Raw genomic sequence first — 23676 nt, forward strand, 5'->3', positions numbered from 1 at the left:
AAGAAAGCGGAAGCTGCCCCCCAGGCTTTGCCCAGCGCACGTTACCGGCCTGGTGTCCACTCCTGTCCCTGGATCCCCCTGCCTCCCACTGTGATCTCGGGCCACTTCCTTCCCCCCCACAGCACACCCTCTCCTGCAGGAGGGCACCTGCCTCCACCCTCTAAGGAATGAGACTGGGCGGTAATGGGGGTGGGGGAGGGGTATGATGGGTGCTCCAGACCACCAAGGAGCGCACCAGCAGTTAGCTGCACACGCACCTCTTCCACTGCCCTACCGCCAGCTGTCTCCAGTTGTCTCCAAGTCCCTACCATCCAGGCTCCCAGACTTCCAGGAATCCTGTTAGGATCACTGGGAGCACCCTGCCCCCACCCTCCCAGCCCATCTCTTGGCCTTGGCCTTTCCCCAATCCTCTCCAGTGTCTTGCGGCCCCTCCCTGTCCCTGCACACCCCCTTTGCCTCTGGCCCTGGTCCCCTCTTCCCTCCCTCTCCCTGCTTCCCTGCCTGCCTCCCTCTCTGCCCGGCTGCAGTTGGGTGATAATCTCCCTCATTTAGCCTCCCGGCTGCTTCCCCGGCTCATTGCCCAGCTGGTCCCTGGGGCCCAGCCCAGCTTCTTCCCCACCCCCACCCTCAGCCCTGTGCCCAAGCTCCCCCAGCCCCTCCCGGCTTCCCCCACCCACTCCCCAGGGACCAGCTGCCCCTCACAGGGAAGCATCAGGGCCAAATATGGCCAGCCAGGACCTGAGCTGGGTGTGAGCACAGGGAGGCGGGCTGATAGGCACCCTAGGGCCCTGGTGCAGGCCAGGGAGGGGGGCAGGGGGCTGCTGCTGCAGGGTCAGGATGGGAAGCCTCGGCCAGGGTGCCTCTGCCCTCCAGCTGTCCCCATTCCCCAGATTTGTCTCCAGTCCAATTCTCCACCCGCAGAGGATGAAGCAGGTTCACTGCCAGTGAGAAAGGGAAGCGTGGATGGACTGAGAGGCTGAGATTAGCGTGACATTCTGCACAGCCTGACACGCGCCTGGGAGTGGGGGCACAGGGGTGAGTGGGTACCAGAGCGGGAAGGGTGGCTGTAGCTCAGGGCACCTGGTAGGAGGCACGGAGGTTTTATTTTGGCAAAATACCCCAAAAGGAGACCCAGAGACCTCCAGGGAATCCAACTTGGGGGGTGCCCCCAGACCCTCAAGCTGATTACAGCTGGCCCCACTTGTGACCCCCCCTCAACCTTCTATTCAGGGTTCTCTGGAGAGCCCCGTTGCCAGCCCCCAAGGCCAGCATGCTGGCACTGGCATGGACCAGGGCAGGAGCCAGGGTGGGACAGACGTGGGCGGGAAGGGACGAGGATGTGGGGGTGGGGGTGGGCCGGGGCTGGGCCAGGCCTGGCTGGTGAGCGAGCAGCAGTGACAAACGGGCTGTGCGGGGGCCGAGGGGCGGGGGGCGGACGGCGGCTGATTTATCTGGGTTATTTATGCCGCGGACGAAGCAGGAGAAGCGGTTAATGAGAGTCCCGGCGAAGGGGGGTGGGGCGGCCCGGACGTGATCAGAGGCGACTGAAGAGGGTTAGCATCCCACCGCCAGGCCCTGCCCCCACTGTCCACCAGCACTTTTTTGTACCCCCCCATCCCGTCATCCTAGGGCAAGCCCAGCCCAGCACTCTTCCATCCCCTTTCCAGCACTCCCAAGCCAAGGCAATGGGTCGCCAACACCTAAGGGGACTAGTTCCAAGATCGGTGGCATCTGGAGGCACTGAGGAGGGGACCAGGAAAGAGAGGGCAGGAAAAAGAAAGACGACACCTCCCGGCTGGCCAGAAACTGACCGGGCCTGCGGGGAGGGTTGAGATGGAAGAGGCCAGTGTGGGAGCAGGTGGGCAGCCCAAGAGCTCAGAGCTGAGGCTGGGCAGAGGGCACCAGGGTGCAGATCTGGTGCCAGCCAGGAGCCACGGCGGGGGAGTGGGTGGCAGAGACAGGCTGGGAGGGAGGGGGCTGGCCAGAGAGCAGAGAGCCAGGGAGGAGGGGGAGAAGATCCAGAGGAGGAGGGGGAGAAGGCTTTGCAGCAGTGAAAGCTGCTGGGAGCCGATAAGGCAGCAGAGCAGCAGGAGGGATTAAAGCTCTGAGGGCCATGGGGGGGGGCGGGGGAGGCGGGAGCCGGGGGGGGGGGCGGGAGGAGAGGGCTGAGGGCAAGCCACCAAGGCCAAGGAGACCAGTGGGGACAGTGAGAGCTGCGACAGGGGCAGGAGTTAACCAGGTGCCCCGAGGTGGCCATCGACTGGGAAAGGAGAAGGAACTCCTGATCCTGTTCTGCGGAGGCAGACTCCTCTGCCCCGACGGAGCCCCCATGCCCCGCGCAGGCCCGGCTGCAGGGCTAAGGGAGGGATGCACTGCAGAGCACAGGGCGCTGGATTATTGGGTAGGGGGAGTGGCCAGGACTGGCCCTGGGAGCCACAGAGCTGAGGGCTGCAGAGACTGAGGGCACACAGCGCCCCCTTGAGGTGGCCAACGGTACACGAGAGGGCCACAGGGAGCCAGAGTCAGACCCAGGCTGTGTGGCGAGGATGGGCCTTTTCAGAAGAGGGCTCTGTGGGAAGGGGTGTGGGCTCGGAAAGAGAGCAGGTGGCTTCCCCAGGCCACAAGCCCCTTACCACCCTTCCAGTGTCCAATCCTTCCAGAAGGGTGAGTGTGGGGCAGGTGGGGTCCCTACTCCCTCCAGATCTGAGCCCAGGACAGCTCAGAGGTGGCCCTGGTGCTGGAGGGAAACCTTAGGAAGGAAGAGAGGAGGGGCTGGGGGAGGGGAGCGGGGGTGGCGGGCGGGGCTGGGTAATTGCGTGTTTGCCAGTCTCGGTGCACAAGGGAGTGTGTGTTGGTGGGTGTCTCTTCACCTGAGAGCGCGTGTGTGTCTGTTGGCAGAGGTGTCAGTGTGTCTGTCTCAGGGGTCTGGGCTCCCCTTGCCCCCCACCCCCCTTTGTGTTTTGGGGGCGCAGCTCTAGGCCCACCCAGCTGTGCTCCGTGCTGATGCAGCAGATGTGGCAGGGCCCCAGCTGTGCCTGCTTCCCAGAGCGGGGGAGGGGGCTGCAATCTGCTCCCCCGATAATGGCTGCTAAGTGCCTGGGGGTGGGAAGGGAATCCAGACAGAGGTGGGATGGGCCCCTGGCAGCCCCACCAGGCGGCCAGGAGGGAGGTGAGGGCGCTGCCCCACTCCACCCGGCCCCATTCTGCCTCCCCCCCCCCCCCCCCCCGTTTGTGTTCTTCTTGGCTCAGCCTCTCCCCCTTGGCTGGCTCTCGAAGCCCATCCAAATTTCTCTCCACACTCAGGCCCTGTCCCCAGCTCTCCTCCCGTCGCCCCATCCAGCTTGGTGCCAGGGACCCACCCCCATCCCCGGCCCCCAGCTCGCTCCCCCTCGCTGATTTTACAGAATAATCTTTTTATGGAAACCGAAAAAAAGCACTAATGGCAGGAGCGCACCCCTCCCCCGCATTCCTCCCCCTGCGCATCCCCCACTTCCCACCCCGTTCCCGCTAGTTTCTCCCTTCTCACCCCTACCTGCGGCTGGCACCTTCCTCCCCTACAGGGCCAAGGAAGGTTGGGTGCAGCGATCCAGAGGTAGTGGACAGGGGGTCCTCCCTGCACCTTAGGCCCTGAGCTGACCCCTCAGAGATGGATGGGGCTTTGAGCCTCTCAGCACAGGAAAGAGCTGGAGAGCAGTGGGGGGCACCAGACCCTCTATCCTTAGACACCCCCGCCCAGAAGTGGCTCCCTCAGCCTGGGAGGGGGCTGCTACAAAGACCTCAGGTGCCCCCCCACTGAAACACTGACCCTTTCCCCTCTTGTGCCTCTCCCCATCATGTCCCCACCCCCACTGGGTCTAGGAGGGGGTCCCGGGGGCCAGGGCCTGACACAGACTTATTGGATTTCACGGTGTTTTGCTGAGAAAATAATTAAATTATCATATTTATGATGGAGCTGCCATGGCCTCTGCCAACCACTCGGAACAGAAGGGTCAGGACTGGAGGAGGAGAGGCGAGGGACTGGGACCCCGGCCCTGCGGTGCACCCACCCCCAGCCCCTTCCCGGAGGAGATGACCCCAGGCCCAGAGTGGGCATCTGTGGCCCCCTTCTGGCACGGAGCTGGCAGAAGGTCTGGGTTGAGGCAGGGATGGGGAACGGGAGAGGGGCTGAGCAAGTGGCAGGTCAGGGTCAGCACTGTTAAAATCCGGGTCACCTCCCACAGGCTCTCGCTCAGCCCACAGGGCCCCAGGGGCTGGGAGGTCACATCCAGCCCAGAGCCGTGTCCTGTCGTTGGCCTCAGCTCAGCCCTGGGAAAGCGCCTCTTCCTAACTGCCCGCCTGTGAAGTGATGATCTCTGGGGCCCGTCCCAGCAGCCTGGGTGCACAGAACAAGGCCCGGGCCCCCTGCCGCCTGCCACCCCAGCCTGCTGCCAAGACCCCCTCCTCCCTCGCACCCACGCCCTGCTCCCCCCATTCTCTTTGGGTAATTAGATTCCTCTCAATTAGCAGATTACGATCATTACCAGCTCATCTGGCAACAGCTCGGCACCCACAGCTGGGGAAAGGGGGGACCAAGAGGGGCACACGAGGGTCACGGGCGACAGGAGAGGGCTGGGAGCTGCCACAGGGCAGCCACAGGGCGCCCCCCACCTCCCCCCAGCACACACAGTGCTTCCTGAGATTTCGTGGCTCAGGCCCACCCTGCCTGCCAGGGAAGTGGGAGAGGGAGAGAGACACACACATGAGGCCTCTGGCGGGGGCGAAACCCCCAGCCTGCTAACAGCCAGGCTGGGAGCAGATGGAGCTGGCAACGCAAGAACAGGCCAGGGCTGGGCAGGAACTGGGAGTGGCTGCGGGTGATCAGCCCCTGTGCCCCCCCCCCGCCCCCGCCACCACCCTGTCAGCCCCTGTGCCCGCTGGCCGACTGAAACCCTAAATCCTTAACCTTTCCTTTGGAACCTGAGCCAGGAAAACGGGGGTGAAAGAGGGCTTCCCCCAACCCCTAAGCAGGCCAGGCAGCCTGGGGGAGGTCTTGCTCAGAGCAGTGAGAGAGGCTGAGGCAGTGGGAGGGGGAGGTTTACCAGGGCTCAAAATTCATTATTCATGAGCCTGCAGCAATGACTCCAATTTAAATGCTAATGTGGGGGGGCCTGACTCAGCCGCCCCCCTTTCGGCCCCCACCCCCAGCCCAGGCACAAGCGGAGTCCGTGCTGGCTCCAGGTTCACCAGGGTTTATTAGGGAGTGAGGAGGGAGGCCAGGAGCCCTGGCCACCCCCACTGCTCCCAGTCTGGGAAGATCCTGTCTGGCTTCCTGGTGTCCCCTCTGGGTAGACGCCAGCCAAGCAGGCAGCAGCCTCCAAAGGGGCGGGTCGGAGCTGGGGGGCCTCGCAGCAGCCCCCCTCAGAGGATGATCTGGTTGGTGAAGCTGCGGCTCAGCTCCTTGTGTGGCAGAACGATCGAGTTCAGGATGAGCACCTCGGCAGGGATCCGGACACGGCAGCCTGCAGTGTGGACAGCGACCAGGCGCCAGGGCCAGGTCAGGGGAGGGGAGGTAGACAGGCAGCCGGAGGAGGGGGCAGGCCTGCTGCGCCAGGGCCTTACACGGCAGGCGCCAGGTCAGTGTGTGCTGGACAAGACACACGTAGACGAACCAGGCCTCTGCCCCTACCTGTGGCAGGTTCTCCCAGCCCTCCGCCCCCAGGGACCCCTACCCAGGATGGTGATGGCGGGCAGCAGCTTCCCGTCCTTGAAGAGGCTCTCGCTGTCCATGCGGGCTCGGGGGTCATTGGGGTTGGGGTCATTGGGTGTCCCCTCCACACGAGCCCAGCGCCCCACGGTGCTCCCCCAGCCGACGATGCTGTGTAGGACACACGTGTGCTCCTGCCAAATGGATGGTGTGGGGGTGAGTGGAGGGCAGGCAGAGAGACAGGAGGGCACGTGATGGGGCAGGATGCAGATTCCAGGGGGCTTCACCCTGCTCTGTTCTGGGGAGGACGGCGGGGTACACACCTGCAGCGTGGCTCCGTGCAGCACGATGCTCTCGCGGAGCCGCACACCCTCGCCCACGGTCACCCCCTTCCCGATGGAGACGTTGGGGCCCAGCTGTGGAGAAGAGCACATGCTATGGGCCTCGGGCATGCCCAGGTCCAGTCCCCTCCTGGGACAGACAAGGAGGCCCGGCCACACAGCCGCTTGTGACAAAGCAGAGAGACCTGCGGCCCGAGCTCCGGCCGTCCCTGTGCCGGCCACCTGTCCTGATAACCCCCCATTTCTCCCCCTGGGCTGGGCCCACCACTTACCACGGCCGAGGGGGCCACCTTCGCTGTGGGGTGGATGTAAACGTTCCCTAGAAGCAGAAGAGAGCACCTGGGAGCCAGCACCCCAAGGCCTGTCCGCATCTGGGAGCGGCGGGGATGGAGACCGCCGCTGCACCCCAGCTGCACAGCCAAGGCTCAGAGGGCAGAGGGGGCTGGGCGGGGTGGGTACCTCGGATTCGCGGGCCCCCCGGGCTGTGCTTGGCTAGCCTCTCTGGGTGAGTGATCTGGTAGCGGCCCAGATAGAGGCGGGAGGCGTAGAGGGCTGAGCTGTGGGCCGAAAGGGGGCAAAGAAAGGGCTCAGGATCCGGCGGGGCCTGCGCCCCGACCCCAGAGTCTCAACTCCCAGGGGCCGCGGACCCCTCCTCCCCCCCTCCCCCACGCACCCCGCAGACTTGATCTGGCTCCAGATGCCCTCGGTGAGGTGCACGTAGATCTGGCCCTGCCCTGCCAGCGCTGAGAACACATCCTGCTCCAGGCGGATGGTGCCTGCCCCGGGCCACGAGCCTGGGGAATCCTCCCTGTACAGTGCAGGGTGCGCGCATCAGTTTCCCGGTGAAACCCCCGCTCCCAGGGACGGGTGGCTGAGGGTGTCCCCCACCTCGGCAGGTCTGATCAAGCCCTCTCTAAAGGGCTCTCACATCCCAGGCACCCCCAGTGCCCACCCCTGCTCGGAGGGCTATCACAGGAACTCCCCCAGGATAGACCCACTACCCATCCTGGCCCCCAGCCCTCCCCCTACAACCCCGTTTCATACTCTTCCCCCCCTCTAAAACCCACCTCAGCTACCCTCCCCTCCTCAGATGGAATGAAACACACAGACTCACCCCAAAGCAAGGCAGCTGGTGAGGGCAGAGACAGTCACAGAGGGGGGGGGGGGGAGAGAGAGAGAGAGAGAGAGAGAGATGGTAGTGATGCCAGCTCAGCAGAAACAGAGACAGAGAAGCCAGGAGAGACGGAGAGAGAAGCAGAGACATGATGGCCATGAGTGAATGAGGCGTGAGATGGGTGGGCGGGGCAGCAGCTCCACAGAAGGGGACAAGCCTGGGTGGTGGCGCGCACGGCTCTGGGGCGCTATCTGCCAGGGGCGCCTCAGCCTGAGTGTGTGTGTGTGTGTGTGTGTGTGTCTGCGCTCCAGCGTGTGTGTTCGCCCAAGTGTGCACGGCCGTCTGTTCTGTAAGACATCTCTGGGACGCACAGGGCTCGAGAGCAATGGACCGGAAGGGGGGTGGGCAGTGGCAGAGGAGGAACTGGGATGGATAAGGAAGAGGGACAGAATGAGGTTAGAAGGGGAGGAACTCGGAGGCTGGGCTCGAGGTGACCGGGAGAAGGAGCAGGGAGGAGGCGGCGATGGAGCCTGCAGAGGCGGGGCGGGGGGGGGGGGGGTCTGTGCCTGGGGGTACTCGGGGTCACAGGGCCATGCGGCCTGCCTCACAGTTGCCCATCCTGCTGGTTACGCTGGAAGACATCCCGAAGCGGCTTCAGGGCTTCCGGGGAGAAGAGATAGATGCCACAGTTGATGATGTCACTGATAAAAGTGCTGGGTTTCTCCACATAGTGCAGGACCTGGGAAAGAGCCGGCGGGGTCGGGTGGCAGAGGGGACGGCAGCGGACCTGCCGCTACTGCCTGGCTGCAAACCCTCGGGTGACTGCTGTTCACCTTCACCTTCAAGATAAGTCCGAACGCCACGCCTTTCCCTGCTCCCCCCACCTCCCGGCACTGCCAGAGCTCGGCTCTGCGCCCTCGCATGCCTGTGCCCGGTGTGCCTTTTTCCATTGCTTTGTCTGGAAAACCCAGTCGACAGCCTCACTGCCCTCTGGGTCCTCTCCTGCACGCCCGGCCCCTGGCCACACCTCGCCCCACACTGGGTCGTCTGCAAGGCTGGCTTTGGACTCCATCTCTGCACTGCCGGAGGGCTCCTGGGAGTTAGGAATCGAGCCTTCGTGGCTGCGCTCACCTCCAGAGCTGAGCACACACTGTGTCGCTTCCTGCCCTTGTGCCTTGTACCTGCGGCTCCCTCTGCCTGCGCTGCCTTCCTGTCTCCTCCTCCACTGAACTCAGCTCAGACCTGCTTCCTCCAGGAAGCCCTCCCTGTCTCCATGTGGGCAAGGCCGGGTTGGCCCCCTCTTGTGTTCCCGCTGCCCCCTGTGTAGACATTTATGAGAGTATCACACCAGCAGAAATGATCTCCTTTGCTTTCTCCCTAGGTCTCTCTTTAGGCGATGACCAGTGAGGGGCCAGACACGGGCCGCCCCTCAGAGTTCCTGCCTGCTCTGGAGGCGTGGGGTGGAGGGATGACAATACCCACACAGGGCCCCTCCCAGTCCCTCTCTGCTCCCACCTCATGCGTCTGTGGGTTCTCAACGATGCAGCCGTAGTTGAGGGACTGCGTCCTGTTGGCCTGAAAGACAGATACACTGGAGACAGTGACCCGCCAGCCCCGGGGCAGCCACGTCTGTTTTCCTGTTCCGTCTCTCCCTCCCCTGTGGCACCTGGCACGCAGCTCCACGGCGCTGCCACTGACAGGTCTTTGGCAGGGGTGACAACTGACAGCTGCCCTCCCCCTCCCACGTCGGAGCAGTCTAAGGACTGGGGTCACCAGCGCCACCTCCGTTACTGCTGGGGCCCTGTGTCGCCCTGCTGACACCACTCTGCCCACGGCAACCGCCAGGCCTGCCGCCCCTCCCTCCCTGACACCTGCACTCCAGGAAGCGCTCTGGATCACCACCCTTCACGCTCCCTAGCCCCCTCACCGTGGTGCCAAGGAGCAAGAACGGGTGGCGCTGGCGTCTGTGGGCATCCAACATGGCGTTCAGGGGGAAGTCGGAGCAGACATCAGCATTGAGTACGAAGAACGCCTCCGGGCCTCCAGCCAGGATCTGGTCCCGGAAATGGTAGAGACCACCTCCTGTGCCCAGGGGGGCAAACTCCTGCAGGTACCTGTCCCCAGGGAGCCCAGCTTAGTGAGGCCCCAGGGGAAGACACCCTGAGTTAGAACCCTGACCCTACTCTGCTCCCCGGAATAGGCCTGCCCAAGGCCCAGAGTCAGGTCAGCCCACCAGATTCCTCCCAGCATGAGACGGTGGGCTCTGGCCAATGCAGAGACGCTAGGGCAGCCCGCCCCCACAGGCACCTGATCGGAAGGTGGAATTCCTGCTGGGCAGCCTCTAGGAACTGGGTCAGGGCCTCATCAGGTTGGTAGAAGCCAATGAGCAGAATCTCCTGCATCCCCGGGACCTGAGGACAAGGGAGGAAGCTGGGAGAAGCAGCAGCCGGCAGAGGGAATGCAGGGGAGATGCCCGGCGCTGGCCCAGAGACCCCAGGTCCAAGCTGTGGGGGCCCCGGGCACACTGTACCACTCTGGCCCGTTTTCTCTGGACAATGAGGAAGTTTCGGCCCTGATTTTTCCATCCTTTCCTATTCCACTCACCTGAACTGGGACTCAATCTAAGAAAGACTCTGCCTAGCTACTGCATTCTAAGGGGATCCGCTCATTTTCCTACCATTTTTATTATCTGTCAGTCTAAGCTTGAGACCGGCATGAGGGTCACTGACCACGAGGGGTCCTGGGAAGGATTTTACAAACAGCTTTGCCTATCCACACACACCCATTTTACAGATAAGGAAGCTAAGGCTCAAAAGAGGGTGAGAAATTCGCTCCAGGCCTCACAGCAGAGACTGGATTCAACCCCAAACTTGCTTGTCCTAGTAGTAAAGGCAACAAAGAAACGAGGCGTGACTTCTGGGCCTTGTTACCATCAAGGGTTCCCATGCTAGCGTTTTATTTTATTTATTTATTTATTTTTATTTATTTTTTTTGTCAACTTAACATTTTATTTACTACTTTCCATGCTATGGTTTTAAATGGTCTCTAAGGGGCTGAGGTTTGGCACAGCAGTGAAGTCGCCACTTGGGACGCCTGGTTTGAGGCTCAGCACCTCTGCTTCTGATCCAGCTTCCTGCTCATGTGCACCCTGGGAGGCAGCAGGTGATGGCTCACGTACTTGGGTCCCTGCCAGCCATGTGGGAGACCTGGAGGGAGTTCCAACTCCTGGCTTCAGCCTAGCTCAGCCCTGGTCAGTGCAGACATTTGAGGGAGTGAACCAGTGGATGGAAGATCTGTCTCTTTATGTCTGCCTTTCAAATAAAAGTGCAAATAAATAAACTTAAAAAAATTAGTCTCTAATATCCCTGCCTGGTCTCATATTCCATACTTTAAAAATAAGCATGAAATTGGAGGAGGAGGGGCCAGATTGAGAGACAGAACAAGGAGAGGGCAGGGCAGCTGCACTGCACAACTTGAGGGGGCGCCATTCACACGGTCACCTGTGAATGACGGCCCTGTGGACAGACAGTGTGGTTGGGAAAGGGGGAAGCCTGGCACGAAGGAGATGAGCAGGAAGTGAGGAGAGAAAGGGGAGCCGGTGGGGTTACCTGGGCACAGGCCTCAATATGGTGCTGAATCATGGGGACTCCAGCCACAGGAAACAGGGGTTTGGGCACCTCAAAGGACAAAGGCCTGAAACGGGTGCCTAGGAGAGGAGAGAGGGGCACATCTGAGCCTCCTGTCGCCCTCTGCCCCCACCCACCCATCCCTCCATTCCAGCCCAACCTCCACCCCCCAGGCCCCAGGCGCCTCACCCTTTTGAGGGCCTCCAATCAGGATCACGGCCTTGAGCATGGTGGTGCTTGCTGCTACCTAAACCTCAAATCCCAACAGAGAACGCAGGCTCCGGTCACACCCCCGTCCAACCCGTCACCCCCAAATACACACAGCAGCCTTCTCCCAGGATGTAAACCCCAAGTTTGACACAGTCCCTCCCTGGACAGCACTTCCCAAATCCCACCGGGCTTCAAACTCACAGTGAGTCCCCGCCAGTTCTGAAATTCACACACAAGTTGATCCCTAACAGACTTCCCCTGGCCGTGAACAAATTCTGCAAACTCAGGAACTCAGCGGCACAGACCCCTTCTCAGATCCCAAACTGACCCCCTGCTCCTTCTGATGTCAATCCTTGAATCTCAGCAGCGATCTGTGACTACTGAACCGCGAGCCCCGAGTCCCCGATATTTCACTGCAACTCTAACGTGAACCCCCAGTACTGAGCAACACTGATCTGCATTGGCTGAGCCCCCAGTCCTAGCAAAAGCGTGCGCTGAACACGAACCCTAACAGGCTCAGCTCCAAATGCAGACAGGTTCCCTTGGCATCCCGAACACTGGACCTACCAACCCCTCTCGTGCCAACACTGGTGACCGCTGCGCAGCCCCTGGATTCGGAGGACTGCGTGCTGACCCTCTGAACCCCACAACCGTCAACAAAATTGAGTCTCTGGTAGTGAGGGTTTGCGGGAAGAACACAGGGGCGGACGCGCAGAGGAGCAGGCGGGACCCCCGCGCGAGCCCGCCCTCCGCCTGGGGGCCGTCGGCTGGTCCTTCCCCTCCTACCGCCCCTCCGCCAGCTCGCTTTACCCCTAGCACCCCTTATTCCAGCTCTGCCGCTCGCTACCGTGACTCCTTCCGCGCACGTGTCTTCTCGCTACTCGCGAGACCTCTTCCGCAGGGTCTGCCGGGAATTGTAGTTCTGAAGCTGTTTCCCATCCCTTTCCAACTTCACGAAAAAGAATCTGCACGTGGCCAAGGGATGGGAGGGGCGGGCCTGAATGAGCAGTGCGGCCTGAGAAGCAGGAGGTGGAACCCTAAGACTGGGACCCCAGGGGTCCGGGAATGGGCCCAGGACAGCGACCGACGGGGGTCACTGGGAAAAGTCGGACTACTGGGGGTGTGGACAGTGCGGGAGGGGCGTGGCCTCTAGTGGGAGGGGCTTGAGGTATCAGGACTGGGGGCTGTAGGGGGTGTGTCCAAGTGAGAGGGGAGTGGCCTCTAGTGGGAGGGGCTTGATGTCCCGGAGGACTGGAACGAACAGGGGGTGTGGCCAGGCTGGGAGGGGCGGAGTCTCTAGGGGGAGGGGCAGAAGGCGCAGTCGCAGGCTCCCTAGCCCGGCCGCCTGGAAAGAGGAGGGTCCCACCGTGGGAGAAAGCCCGTCTCGGATGAACGGTCTGCGAGATGGGGCGCTGGTCTGGGCGTCCCCGCACTGCCCTCTGACCCAGCATTCCGTGACTTTGTAGAGTGGAGTGGGGGCGCGGGACGGCGATGCTAAGGAACAGAACAGATCTTGAGGGTCCGGGACAGCAGTCCGATTGCACAGGACGGTCCCACCCACCACTGGGCGTGGGGCCAGGGCGAAAAGGTCCCTTTGAGGCCACGTCCACGCGGGCGAAGCTCTGGGGAGTGCCCAAGCTGTTCTCCACGTACACCTCGTGCTTGCCGCCGACCTGGGACGTGGCCCGGCGGGTGGTCAGCGACGTCGTGGCGCAGCCTCGCGCCAGCGCCACCCTAGGGGCCAGCAGCGTCCTGCGGCTCCCCGTTCCCCAGCCGCAGCCGACTAGTTCCTGGGCCCGGGCCCTTCCCCGTCCTTGGTCCAGGCCACGTAGGGCGCTGGTTCGCTCAGAATCTCCGCGCCAGTGTCTCTGCGGTGCCTTCGTGCGCCTTGATGCTGCTGGAGCCCTTTTGAACTTTTGCTGGGCCCAGGGGAAGGGGAGGGGAAGGAGACCCCGTGAAGGACCTGCCGATGAGGTCATCACCTCCCCAGGGCCATCACCTCCCCAGCTGACTCTAGCCTTGAGTACGGTGTGGCGCTGGGCGAGGCACCAGATTCTGGTTTCATCCTGTCAGTTTCAATGGCTTGGGGGGGGGGGTGTCCAGTAGTGAGGATCAAAGGAGATGGGGAGGTGGGCTCCTGGGAATGCCCATCCCTCCCCCTGGCTGCCCTGGGTTGGGAGCCAGAAAACTCCCACCCTGGCCCTGCCCCTCCCCAGCCGTGTGACCTTGGGGCCCAGGAGTCGCCAGATCCAAGCCCACCTCTGACTTCCCAGTTGCCAAGATCGGGAGAGAAGAGCGCGCCTGAGCCGGCCAGGGCCCTGTTCCGAGCCGGCTACGCCCAGCAGCGACGGCGCGCGGCTGCCTGGGGCTTCGGTCGCCCGCGCGGAGCTGACACGGGCACCGGTACCTTCCACGGGGATGCGCGCACCGGCCGAGCGGGTTGGGCATGTCGATGCTGCACTGGCCCAGTTCTGCCAGCTCGCCGTCGCGCACCTCGTTAAGGTCCGCGGAGACCTAGCGATACCTGGGCTCATCTCGCAGCTCCTTGCCGCCCTGGCTCCAGAGAATGAGCCGGGGCGGGAAGGCAGGAACGCCGCCAGTCGGCTTGGCCGCGCTGCCCGCGATCATCACCAGGCCTTTCAGCGGCCGCAGCTCCCGCGGCCACCCCTTCTCGCACAGCTCCCTCTGAGACCTAGGCGCGGCGGGATCAGGCCCAGGACCCCCACGACCCAGCTCCCGCCCGCCCACACACGGGGCCCCGCCGGCCCCCTGAGCCCACCAGACCCTTTATGTAGGGATGGACAGGAACTGTGTACCCTGATAAAATAACCCACTCTTGCTGGTCACCCTATCAACCTCAGTAACTGCTTTCCGCTAAATCCAGTGACTCAACTGGTTCCCGACACTGCTCAGCAGCCCCACCGCCCAATATAGGAATGGGCTTTTCTACCCCTTCCTTTCTCAGAGCTCACACGGGTCCCCTCACCTGTGGCACCCGTAAAGGGTCTGGATGCAAAAGCTGCACTCTGCACCTTGGGGTGGTTGACATCCAGGGTACATCCTGGAGGTGGGGCTGCTGAGCTTTTGGGCAGAGGCTGCTTTGGACACCTGGGGTTTGGATGACAAACGGGGGAGTCCAGGCTGTAACAGAGGCTCCAAGCCTCTGCCCTTCCCTGCCTGATCAGGACATCCCAGCGGGTACAGGAGTGTCCAGAGTTTCCCTGCAGTTGGGACTCACCGTGGAAGGGCTGACTTTGGGTCTTCAGTTGATTGGCTGGGTGGCAGGTGGCATAGAACCTTCCAGGTGGGACTGCAGGAAGATGGGCTGGTGCTCAGAGTGAGGCCCTGGTTTTACACATCTCAGTCCACAAGCCCCCTGAGACCCTAGCTCCCCGCCCCCCATCCAAGCTGACTCCTCATTGGATCTGAGGGTGATTGGGATGCTGGCTCAGTGAGGGAAACCCCAGTGGCCCCGGGTGCACCTCAGGTCAGCGTCCTGAGAGCTGGACAGCTGGATGAGGCCCCATTCCTTCCCAGGTCAGGGTTGTCCAACTGCCTCCTGGCAGCACCAGTCCCTAGCCCACAAAAGAGTCAGCTCACGGCTGGGACAGCTCTGCAACATGCCCTTCCCCCAACATGCCACTTCAGGGGGGCCGGGGCTTGTAGGGGTGTCCCTGAATGAAGCCAGAGTAGCCTCAAGGTCTTCAAGGTCCATCCAGCCAATCATGACAGGGCCACGTGGGACGCCTTCCTCTACCCACCCACCTTACTCCACCCAGGATTGCCATTTCTGCACTGCGCCCCCTGGCGGCAACTTGAGGTTAAACCAAGAGGGGACGGGAAAGAGCCAAGAGAACAGTAGCCCTCCATCCCCTCCACCAGACCTAGAAGGTCTGAGGGGTCTGCACTGTCCCTGGAGATGAGCACTACCGCTGACTCCCCAGCCCCCCATCTGCCCAAGCACTTTTCGGGGGCATAAACTGGTGCATAGGAGCAACAGACTGCTGGGGGGGGGCGGGGTTTCAGTGACCCCTGGTGGGAGCAGTGCCTGCATCCTCTGTGACTACCCGCCCAGGTGTGCAGCACTGTCACCTTTTGATCCGAGCCATTTTGACACAGCACTGCTGCCATAAATCACCTTTGCTCCTGCAGCTTTGGAACAAGCAGTTCACATGCCATTTCCAATGGAGATGGGAAGGGAGCCCAAGACAGAGGGGAGACGGGAGAGGAATTTTACCATTCATCAAGATATGAGCTCGGGCACCTCATTTTTATATGAAAACACTTGCAGTGTGGAAGGGCTTGGAGGCTCTCCCGGGCAAACTGTGTGTCTCCATCACTGACATGACAGGTGGGCGAGGTGTCTCCCTCATCCCTTCCAGCTGGCTTCAGTATCCCATTACTCCATGATGATAGGGCTTGCCTCTCTGCTGGGGTTCTGAGAAACCAGAGAGGCTGGAAAGGGCAAAGCATTGTTTAAGCTGGAGCCAAGGGGCCTCTGCCTCCACTGGCAACTCACCAGTGCCCACTTTTGGCTGCTGGCCAGAGGCTTTGTTCCTTTCATTTTGCAAGGAGAGAGTTTGCAAGGAGTGTGTTGTGTGTAGAGGGGCATGATCCCCCTGGACACTTGGAGACCTGCCCCCTCTCCCGTCCTGCTCTAGAGTCCAGCAGCTGAGTTCTAGGACCCAGAGACCATTTGGTGGCACTGCAGGGGAGTGGCCAAAGTGAGGATGCCTTAGCACCCAGCAAATGTCCTCACTTGCCATGGGGACAAGAAGGTCCAAGCTGATGTGGCCCTCAGTCCCCGGCAAACACCAGACACGGTCGACCCTGGCACGCACACATCCGTGCGGTGGGTGCTGACCTGAGCCAACACCGAGGGGGTGGGGCCTGACCTGTCCTGGTTCCTCCAGCAGCCACCAGGTGTCAGCTGCTATGCCACCGGCTGCGTGTGAGCACGCCTCGGCTCTGAACAGCTCAGAGGGGGTTGACTGTCCCATACCTGGGGCTCACATCCACCCAGTCCTCCCTCCCCGGACACCACGCAGGTCCTGCGGCTTGCTGTTTTTATTCTCCTTGTGACAGACAGACAGAGAGCTGCAGAGACAGCTGGATGGTGGCGGGGGCGGGGCAGGGGGAGGAAGGGCAGGACAACACGGGCCACTGGGGTTGGATGGAAGGGAGAACTTCATGAAAGTCAATAAATAAATAAATACGAATGGGAAGAAGGGCAAAGGCCATGGAGGGGTGGTGGGGACGTCCTCAGGCCGGCAGGGTGCCCAAAGCTGCATCCACAGCCCAGGACGAGAGATCCAGGCGGAGGGGCCACTTGCCCCAGCCCTCTGTGTCTTCACTTTCGGGGATGCCTGCAGCTGGCCCACCCTGCCCCTACCCGAGGGCCCTCTCCTCGCCCACTTTCCCACCCTCTCTCACATCCTGGCTCTGGCTTCCTGGCACCATCTCTGTGTCCTGCCCCCTGCTCCACCCATACTCACTGCCCTGATACCTGGGCCCCCTCTCTTGCTCCTCTCCAGCCTCGCCCGCCCTCCCTGCTTCTCCCTGAGATGCACCGCCTGCCCCTCCACCCCTGGAGTCTCCCTCCCTCCCCCTCCATGTCTTTTCCTCTTTACCTTCCATTCCCTTCTTGCCCCTCTTCCTGTTCCCTCCCCTGCCCAGCCTGGCCAGTGGGTCTCCTGCTGTGGCTCTGGCCAGGGGTGGCATCAGGCCACAGCCCCGGGGGCCTCTGTCCCCGCAGGTGCAGGTCCGTGAGGTAATAGCCTGGCCAGAGGCTGCTGCTGGTGGTATTCCGGCTCAGCGTGGGCCCTGGAATGTCCCGCGGCGTGGGTGGGGAAGCCCGAGTGGGAGCCCCAGGCTGGGCTGTGGTCCGTGCCTCTTGCTCGCTCGCTCCCTCGCTAGGGGCTGCCAGGGTAGGATCGGAGCAGCACCTTGTGGCGGGTGGCGGCCTCGGCCCGGCGGCGCCGCTGCTCGCCCAGGAATTCCTTGAGGCGGTTGGTGGTGAACGTGAGCGTCTGGCGGCGCAGCTTCATCAGGTAGGCGTCCTGCAGCCACGGGTGGGCCAGGCAGTCCTGCAGGGAGGGCCGGCTCCTGCCAGGCACAGCCGGGGCGGTGAGCCTGGAGGCCGGGCTCCCGGAGCAGGTGGGCTCTGCACTTCCGCAGCCCCGCCTCCCAGTCCTCCACCCAGCCCTACAGCGCAATCTGGGGGCAGCTGGAGCTCAGGTTCCGGCCTTCTGCAATGGGGATGGTGATTCTGTCCATGCGGGGGCTGTTACGGGCTTTGCGCGGCAGGTCGCAGGGCCACCAAGCAGAAGTGACAGCAGCGTGGTAGTGGCAGGGGAGGAGTCAGGGGCAGCTGGGCACAGGCTGAGCCCAGGCAGTCTGCTCAGGTAACCCCAGGAGGTCGGCCGGCCAGGGCCCACTCACCAGGGATGTACTGAGAGGACCTTGCGCAAGAAGAGGGTGGCGCTCTGGGATGTGTTGGGGTACAGCTGGAAGGCATCAAAGCGGCCCCCCACAATCCGAGCCTCTGTTTCCTGGGGGTCTGGCTCATAGAAGGGGGAGTGTCCACTGAGCCTGTTGTGCACAAGAGAGTTGAGCTGACTTGTGAGACTGAGGGTGAGACTCACCCCCAGGCCTGGGGGACATCATGGTGGGGGCATCCAGGGGACAGTGTTATGCAAGGTTTGGGGAGGTTGTGCAGGAAGGCAGGGACATGGGGGCAGAGAGTGTGGGCAGAGGGGGGTTCTGGGGCTCCAACATGGGCCAGGGGGCTGGGCAGGGCCGGGGGCACTCACATGATGTAGGTGAGCACACCTGCTCCCCAGATGTCCGTCGCAGAGCCGATGGGATCTCCCTTCACCATCTCAGGAGCTGACAAGAGAGAAGGCCACGCTGATCCACTGGGGAGGGGGGAGCAGGGAAGGCCCTGGGGGCTACAGGAGCAGGACTGGGCCCCGGGCCACCAGACCAAGGATGCAACCACTCAGCAGGCCCCAGGGGCCAGCACATGGGACAGAGAGGGTGGCGGTGCCTAGGAGACGTGGGAGGCACTTGAGGAAGTAACCCAGGCACTGCGTGGTGGGGTGCCCAGGAGTCCAGAGAGGCTGCGAACCGGGGGTGCCAGTTCCTGTGGATCAGCCCCAAGCCAGGGCACCCATTCACAAAGAATGCAGACAACATGGAGGGTAACAGCCTTTGCAGTCAGCCAGCTGGCCCAGCCCCAGGCCTGCCCCTTCCGGCGGCTGTGGGATGCGGGGTGATTTCCCCTGCCTGCCTGGCTCCCCACTGCCTCATCTGTGAGTGCGGCTTGAAGAGCGACTCTAAGGAACAGAGCTCCCGAATGCAAGCACTTGGCAGGTAGCTGCTTTCCCTTATTTATATAAAATAGTAAGTGGCTCTCCTGTCTTTCCAGCGCTAGCAAATGCTGCCTCTGCCATTTATGGCTGTCGGGTTGGACAGCACAACTTCAGGGTGCCTCTGTTGCCCCCTCTGTAGAAAGGGGAGCAGGGGATAATTTCATGCCAAACTGCAGGCATATTGCAAGGGTCATTTAAAAGAGAGTGCACACAAAGCACTTAGTTCATTGTCTGCACACAGCAAGCACTCCAAGTGGACCAAACCCTGGCTGCTGCTCCTTTGGCCGGGCCCCAACCCCCCAGCACGGCCGGCAGCTGGTTGTCTCACCCATGAACTCCAGCGTGCCGGTGCGGTGGCCAAGGGGGCGTAGGGCCTGGGGGTTGTAGGGCTGGGCACTGCCGAAGTCCACAATCTTGAGGGCGTTGTCAGGGGCCAGCAGCAGGTTGTCTGGCTTGATGTCCAGGTGCAGCACGTGGCGGCCATGGAGGTAGTCCAGGCCTTGCAGCAGCTGTACCACGTAGGTGGCCACGTCATCTTCTGAATACCGGAACCTGGGGTGGGGTGGGGGAGCAGGGACACAGCAGGTGACATCGCAGCCCAGCCTGCCTGATCTCACACTCTGCTCCCGCCGAGCCCCCGGCTACCTGTCACTGAGGCCACAGAGGAGCTCCCGGTTGCCGCAGCTCTCTGCGATGAGCACGAGGTAGCGAGGGGTGATGTAGGCCTCGTGCAGGGCCATGAGTCGCTCGTGGTGCAGCGTCCGCAGCACTTCGTACTCCTGCAGGACCCGCCGCTTGCCCTCAGCCGCGTAGGGCACGATCTTGGCCACGAATGTTCGGCCTGTGGCATTCTCCCGGCACGCCCGCACCACACCAAAGCGACCCCTGTGCGTGTGTGGGGGACACCACAGGCTCAGCAGGCAGGAGGGGACACTCGCATTGTGAGAGCTAAGGGGGCAGCAGGGACTCCTGGGGACAAGAGTTCACCCCTAGGAACCAGGGTTCCAGCTCCACCCGCGCACCTTAGGGAAACCCCATAACTTTTTCTCTGCTTTCTCATCTGTGAGAAAGTGCTTTCTCTGCTTTCTCATCTGTGAAATGGTGATGATACCGCAGAGCCTCCGTCTCAGAGTGGTGGAGACCACATGGCCAACAAGCGATGCCTGGAGCTCAGTTCCGAGTCCCCAGCCCAGCCGCCCGGTCTCCCCCCACTCCCCACATCCCAGCCCTCTCGCGCCTCGTCCTCCTTCCCCTCCCCAGCCCTGCTTGCCTGGCCTTCTCCTCCAGAAAGGTGTAGGGCTTCTGGGGGAGGCCCTGTCGGAGAGCGGTGCCCTCGGGCCTGGGAGAGCTGGGAGGACCGCCCCCCGGGGAGCCCACCACCTCCTTGGCCGGGCTGAGGCTCCGCACGGTCACCTTGATGGGCTCAGGAGGGGGCTCAGGGGCTGGGGGCTCAGGGGCTGGGGGTGCAGACACAAAGGAAGTGACCATATAGAGCGGAGTACGGGAAGACGCTGGTTTAGCCCCTTGAGGGGTGGGGGCTGGGGTCGGGCTCCCAGCGTCAGGGACTGAAGGCTTGGGCTCACTTGGGGTGACCTGGGTGCTAGATGGAGTGGGCTCTGCTTGCCGGGTGGCCTGCAGGCCCCTGTGCTTTCGTGGGGGGGTTTGGGGTGGTGGACCCACAGCCTTGAGTGAGGACAAGGTCTGGTTGGGAGAGGTGGGCGCAGATGGGGGGCTGAGAGTGACTGACGGGGGCACTGGGGTAGGGGCCAGTGAGGTAGGAGAGTCAGAAGGCGGGGCCCTGGCTGGCCCTGAGGTAACAGGGGCGTCTTGGTGGACAGCAGACGGCAGAGCTGGAGACTCTAAGAGGAAGCAAAGTGACCATCAGGGAGTCAGGCACAGGGTGGACCCTGGGTTCAGGGTTCCCTTCCTTCTCCCAAAGCCTCGCCAGCCCACTGACCTTGAGTGCCCCTGACGAGGACCCTCTCGGAAGGGTTGCTGAAGGGCCCCTGGCCGGCACGGTTGGCACAGGCCACCCGGAACCTCACGGTCATGCCGACGGGCAGGTGTGTCACGTTGTAGTAACAGTCGGGGATTCCTGAGCTCACGGGGTGCCAAGCAGACTCCCCTGCAGGCAGCAGGGGGGAGTGGATGAGCCCCAAGCCCCCAGGACCACCTGAGAAGAGCTCCAGGAGGAGACTTCTGCCCTGGAGGGCACTCGCCTCCCCAAGCTCCTCTCTCTGCCACCGCCACCCCATCCTGCCCCGTCCCTTACCATCTACCCGCCGCTCCAGTGTGTACGTGCAAGGGGCCCGGCTGTCTCCTGGCTTCCACAGCACCAGCGCCGTGTCCTGGTAGGTCTGGGGCACCTCTGGAGGAGCCAGCTTCCCTGGGACACCTGGCAGCGAGAGGGCGATAGTCCCAGGGAGCCCCCAGCCCCAGCAGAGGGCCCATCACCCTCTGTCCCACCATTTCCCCGTCCCCTCCCCCAGCCCGAGACCCTGCCCCAGGCTCACGGGCCACGGCGATGGTGCAGGAGCTGGTGATGCTGCCTAGGACGTTGGTGGCTGAGCACTCGTAGAGGCCGGCATGGCGCTTGCCTGCCCGGGGGATGCTTAGCAGCTGCCGCCCGTCTTTGCAGGACACGATAACCACTGAGGGCTCTGAGTGCAGAGACTGCTTGTCTGTGGGTGAGCAGGAGCCAGAGGGGCTGCTGAGTGAGGGGTGCTTGTCTAGGCACTCCCACTGGCCCTCCACCCCAGCATCCCTCAGCCATGTTCAGCCCAGGCCCTGGCCTCTCCCAGCCCCTTCTCTGTAACCTCCTTACCTTTCATCCAGGAGATGCGGGGTGCAGGGCAGGCCGCGGGCAGGCAGAGCAGGGTGGCTGCCTCTCCCTCCAGCAGCACCTGGTCCTTGAGTTTGATGTGGAAGACTGGGGGGAAGTCTGGAGGGAGAGCAAAGACTGCCGTCTGTCTGGGGGACCCTGGCTCACTGACACCCTCCCAGGGAGGGAGGATGCACTTGAGCACTGGCACAGCCAGCAGGAAGCAGACGAACATGGAACCCCACGCCGAGCCTCAGTCCTCAGCGAATTTTCTTTGGAGCGAGCACCACTGTCCTCAGGCCCCTGCTGTGTGTAGAACTTTCTTTCCTTCGCACTAGCCAAGATGCTTGGTAACTCGCTCCTTTGCTTGTAAACCATTTAGGGCAGAGCAGTAAGCAGTCTATAAGCCTTTCTTAGATAAAATAGTCATACGGAATGCCAAGAACGGGGAGGATCCTGCAACGTCTACCTGCTCTGGGGTACCCCAGCACAAGGGATGAGGACCAGGAGAAAAGAGCGGGCGGCTTGAGCTGAGATGGGTTTGGACAGAGGACGTGCCGTCCCAGCATTCAGTCTCAAAGGATCTGGGGGCCGGTGCTGGGGCACAGTGGGTTAAGCCTCCGTCTGCAGCTCCCGCATCCCATACAGGAGCCGGTACGAGTCCTGACTGCTCTCGAAGGATCTGAAGTCCAGGCACACTGTGGGTGAACCCCAGATGAGCGCCAGCCTCCCTGCCCCTCTTCTCACCTGGGATCTGCGCAGGGGCTCCCAGACCTTCCACACACTTAGTGGCCAGACCTCTGGTGGGGCGGGGGGGGGAAGGTTGGGGGGGCAAGGGACAGACCCTGCATGACCTTATCATTTACTCGGTCAGCGGCTCCATTTCTGCACATTGAGAACGATAATGATAACCCCAAGCTCAGAGGGTTGCTAGCAGAACTCGGAGGGCTGTGAATTGCTTAGCATGCATCTGACATACAAGAAGTGCTCCTAAGTATTAGTGTTTATTGATGTTGTTATTATGTCCTTGACATGTCCTGTAGAGAGGCCTCAGAGGAAAAGGCTGTTCAGGAAAGCAGAGATGCGGTCTCCATAGCCGGCTGGGGACTTCGCCTCTGGCAGGCCTGAGGATGGGGCTCCTTAGTGCCACGGGGGTTGGAGCTTGTGACCCTGAGAATGACGCTTTAGGAAAATCCCAATATGAACTTGGCCTCTTGGGATGGCGGTTGGGGTGGGGGTGATTCTCACCCAAGAGACCCTGAGAGGCCCAGCTGTGTCTGTCTGAAGAACTAAGATGAGTGGGAGTGGGGGTGAGCCATCCAGGAGAGGCGGCAACGTGTTCCCCCGACTTCCCACTGTGCCCTACTGCTCTCCCAGGAGGGGTCACATGCTGAAGCCCCCACAATATGGCGTGAGCATATTTTCACCAGTGGCTGCCTTCAGACCAAGTGCGATACTGGGTAGGGGGGCATGGAGGGGAGCCAGGAGGAGAGGTGAAAGGTGGGCCAGGCCAGCTCCGTCAGCCTCAGCCCTGTTCCCCCAGGGCCGGCTCTAGCTGGTAAAGCGGACGTGGGACAGCGGGCAAGGAGGAGGTCAGGAGTTGCTGCTGCCTTGGCAGGAAATCAGCTGCACAAGCAAAACGGAGCTGGGAGGGAGGCCCCAGGTGGGAAGGGGTCAGCTGTCCCCAGGCCTCTCTCTGCTGGCTGCTCTCCCCACTCACCCCATCAGCTGGCCTCCCACCCCAGCTCCCAAGGTCCTGGTCAAGGCCAGCTGGGCAAGGCCGGAGCCCCCAGGAGACCCGGAGGATGGGCTGGTGGCTTCTGCAGATCCAGCCTGCAGCCTGGCTGGGTGGCCGGCTCCTCGCCTGCCCCTCAAAGCCTTTGCATGAAGGCCTTTTCAGGCATGGGGGTGGGGGGGCTGGGTGGCCCCGAGACACTCGGGCAAGAAACAGACCAAGGCACTCCCCCCTCCCCCAGCCCCAGCAAAGAGCCCTGCAGGCTGCTTTTTGGTGCTGGTGTGTCTCTCTCTGCTGGGACAAGGAGAGCCTGGGAGTGGCGGCAGGTGTTCAGCACCATAGGGAAATGGAGAACTGAGGGCACAGTCCAGACTGGTTCTCTAGGCTGGGAGAGAAAGTGAGTATCTTGGGGTGTACACGCAAGCACTCACGCACCTGAAGGGGGTGGGGAGCCCTAGCCCGAGCGATTTCAAAATTGTGTCGTCACACTAACCATCCAGGATTTTCCCACAAGAGATGAGGCCAAAGACAGGCCTAAGCTTGGTGCCCCAAAGCCACCCTGGCACTGGGCTGCCATGGGTCACACGTCCCAACCCCAGCTGCTCTGCTTCCTAGCTCTGAGGCTCGGACAAGCTACAGCGCATCACAGCACTCTGCCTGTTTCCTCCTCGCCTGGAAGATAGGGACGATGATGAGAAGGCGTCCTAAGCTAGGCTGCAGAACCGAAGGAGGCTGCGACTGGGCAGTGCTTAACGGGACCCCTGGCTTTGCTA

General features: G+C 62.3%; 3 protein-coding genes and 1 long non-coding RNA gene across 17 annotated transcripts in view; 1 reads left to right on the forward strand and 3 right to left on the reverse strand.

The window, feature by feature from the left end:
- The first annotated feature begins 2185 nt into the window (after positions 1 to 2185).
- Positions 2186 to 10490, forward strand: LOC138848923 (uncharacterized). Its single transcript, XR_011387099.1, has 3 exons — positions 2186 to 2664; positions 7870 to 9248; positions 10189 to 10490. It is a non-coding gene; the product is annotated as an uncharacterized lncRNA (long non-coding RNA).
- GMPPA (GDP-mannose pyrophosphorylase A) lies at positions 5213 to 12070 on the reverse strand. Of its 7 annotated transcripts, none has more exons than XM_051848123.2 (13): positions 11822 to 12070; positions 10954 to 11017; positions 10747 to 10844; positions 9446 to 9549; positions 9066 to 9252; positions 8654 to 8713; positions 7747 to 7877; positions 6698 to 6832; positions 6484 to 6581; positions 6297 to 6343; positions 6007 to 6099; positions 5709 to 5877; positions 5213 to 5498 (listed from the first exon to the last, which is right to left on the reverse strand). In XM_051848123.2, exons 2-13 carry the CDS (start codon positions 10991 to 10993, stop codon positions 5398 to 5400), a joined length of 1263 nt encoding a protein of 420 aa, XP_051704083.1. In that variant the 5' UTR covers positions 10994 to 11017; positions 11822 to 12070; the 3' UTR covers positions 5213 to 5397. The 7 variants fall into 7 exon arrangements, with proteins under 7 accessions (XP_051704083.1, XP_051704081.1, XP_069926255.1 ...); XM_051848121.2 differs by having other exon boundaries at positions 11785 to 11877; XM_070070154.1 differs by having other exon boundaries at positions 10954 to 11011; positions 11822 to 11856.
- On the reverse strand, positions 11852 to 15740 carry SPEGNB (SPEG neighbor). Its single transcript, XM_070071590.1, is given in 9 exon segments — positions 11852 to 11989; positions 12341 to 12468; positions 12536 to 12726; positions 12777 to 12834; positions 12837 to 12893; positions 13200 to 13666; positions 13961 to 13988; positions 13991 to 14284; positions 15734 to 15740. Coding segments are annotated over 9 exon segments (1368 nt in total).
- Positions 15741 to 16026: 286 nt separating this feature from the next.
- Positions 16027 to 23676, reverse strand: part of SPEG (striated muscle enriched protein kinase) — a 52942-nt gene continuing 45292 nt past the window's right edge. For 7 of the 8 annotated variants that reach the window (XM_070069858.1, XM_051848024.2, XM_070069860.1 and 4 more), the window contains 10 exons: positions 21172 to 21288; positions 20861 to 21028; positions 20620 to 20742; positions 20305 to 20472; positions 19618 to 20206; positions 18993 to 19232; positions 18676 to 18899; positions 17787 to 17862; positions 17416 to 17565; positions 16027 to 17079 (listed from right to left, as the gene is read on the reverse strand). In XM_070069858.1, coding sequence (XP_069925959.1) covers positions 16887 to 17079; positions 17416 to 17565; positions 17787 to 17862; positions 18676 to 18899; positions 18993 to 19232; positions 19618 to 20206; positions 20305 to 20472; positions 20620 to 20742; positions 20861 to 21028; positions 21172 to 21288 — 2048 coding nt within the window. In that variant the 3' untranslated portion in view covers positions 16027 to 16886. 8 annotated transcript variants of the gene reach the window in all.

This window comes from Oryctolagus cuniculus, chromosome 3 (genome assembly GCF_964237555.1).
Source record: "Oryctolagus cuniculus chromosome 3, mOryCun1.1, whole genome shotgun sequence".
NCBI classification, from domain to species: Eukaryota; Metazoa; Chordata; class Mammalia; order Lagomorpha; family Leporidae; genus Oryctolagus; species Oryctolagus cuniculus.

Excerpts from the sequence above, each read along its gene's own strand:
- GMPPA (XM_051848123.2), bottom strand. The coding sequence starts at position 10,993 with ATGCTCAAGGCCGTGATCCTGATTGGAGGCCCTCAAAAGG. Across the intron at positions 6,582-6,697 it reads AGCCAGATCAAGTCTGCGGG|CTCAGCCCTCTACGCCTCCC; the intron begins GTGCGTGGGGGA and ends TTCGGCCCACAG. Across the intron at positions 5,878-6,006 it reads TGCACGGAGCCACGCTGCAG|GAGCACACGTGTGTCCTACA; the intron begins GTGTGTACCCCG and ends TCCATTTGGCAG.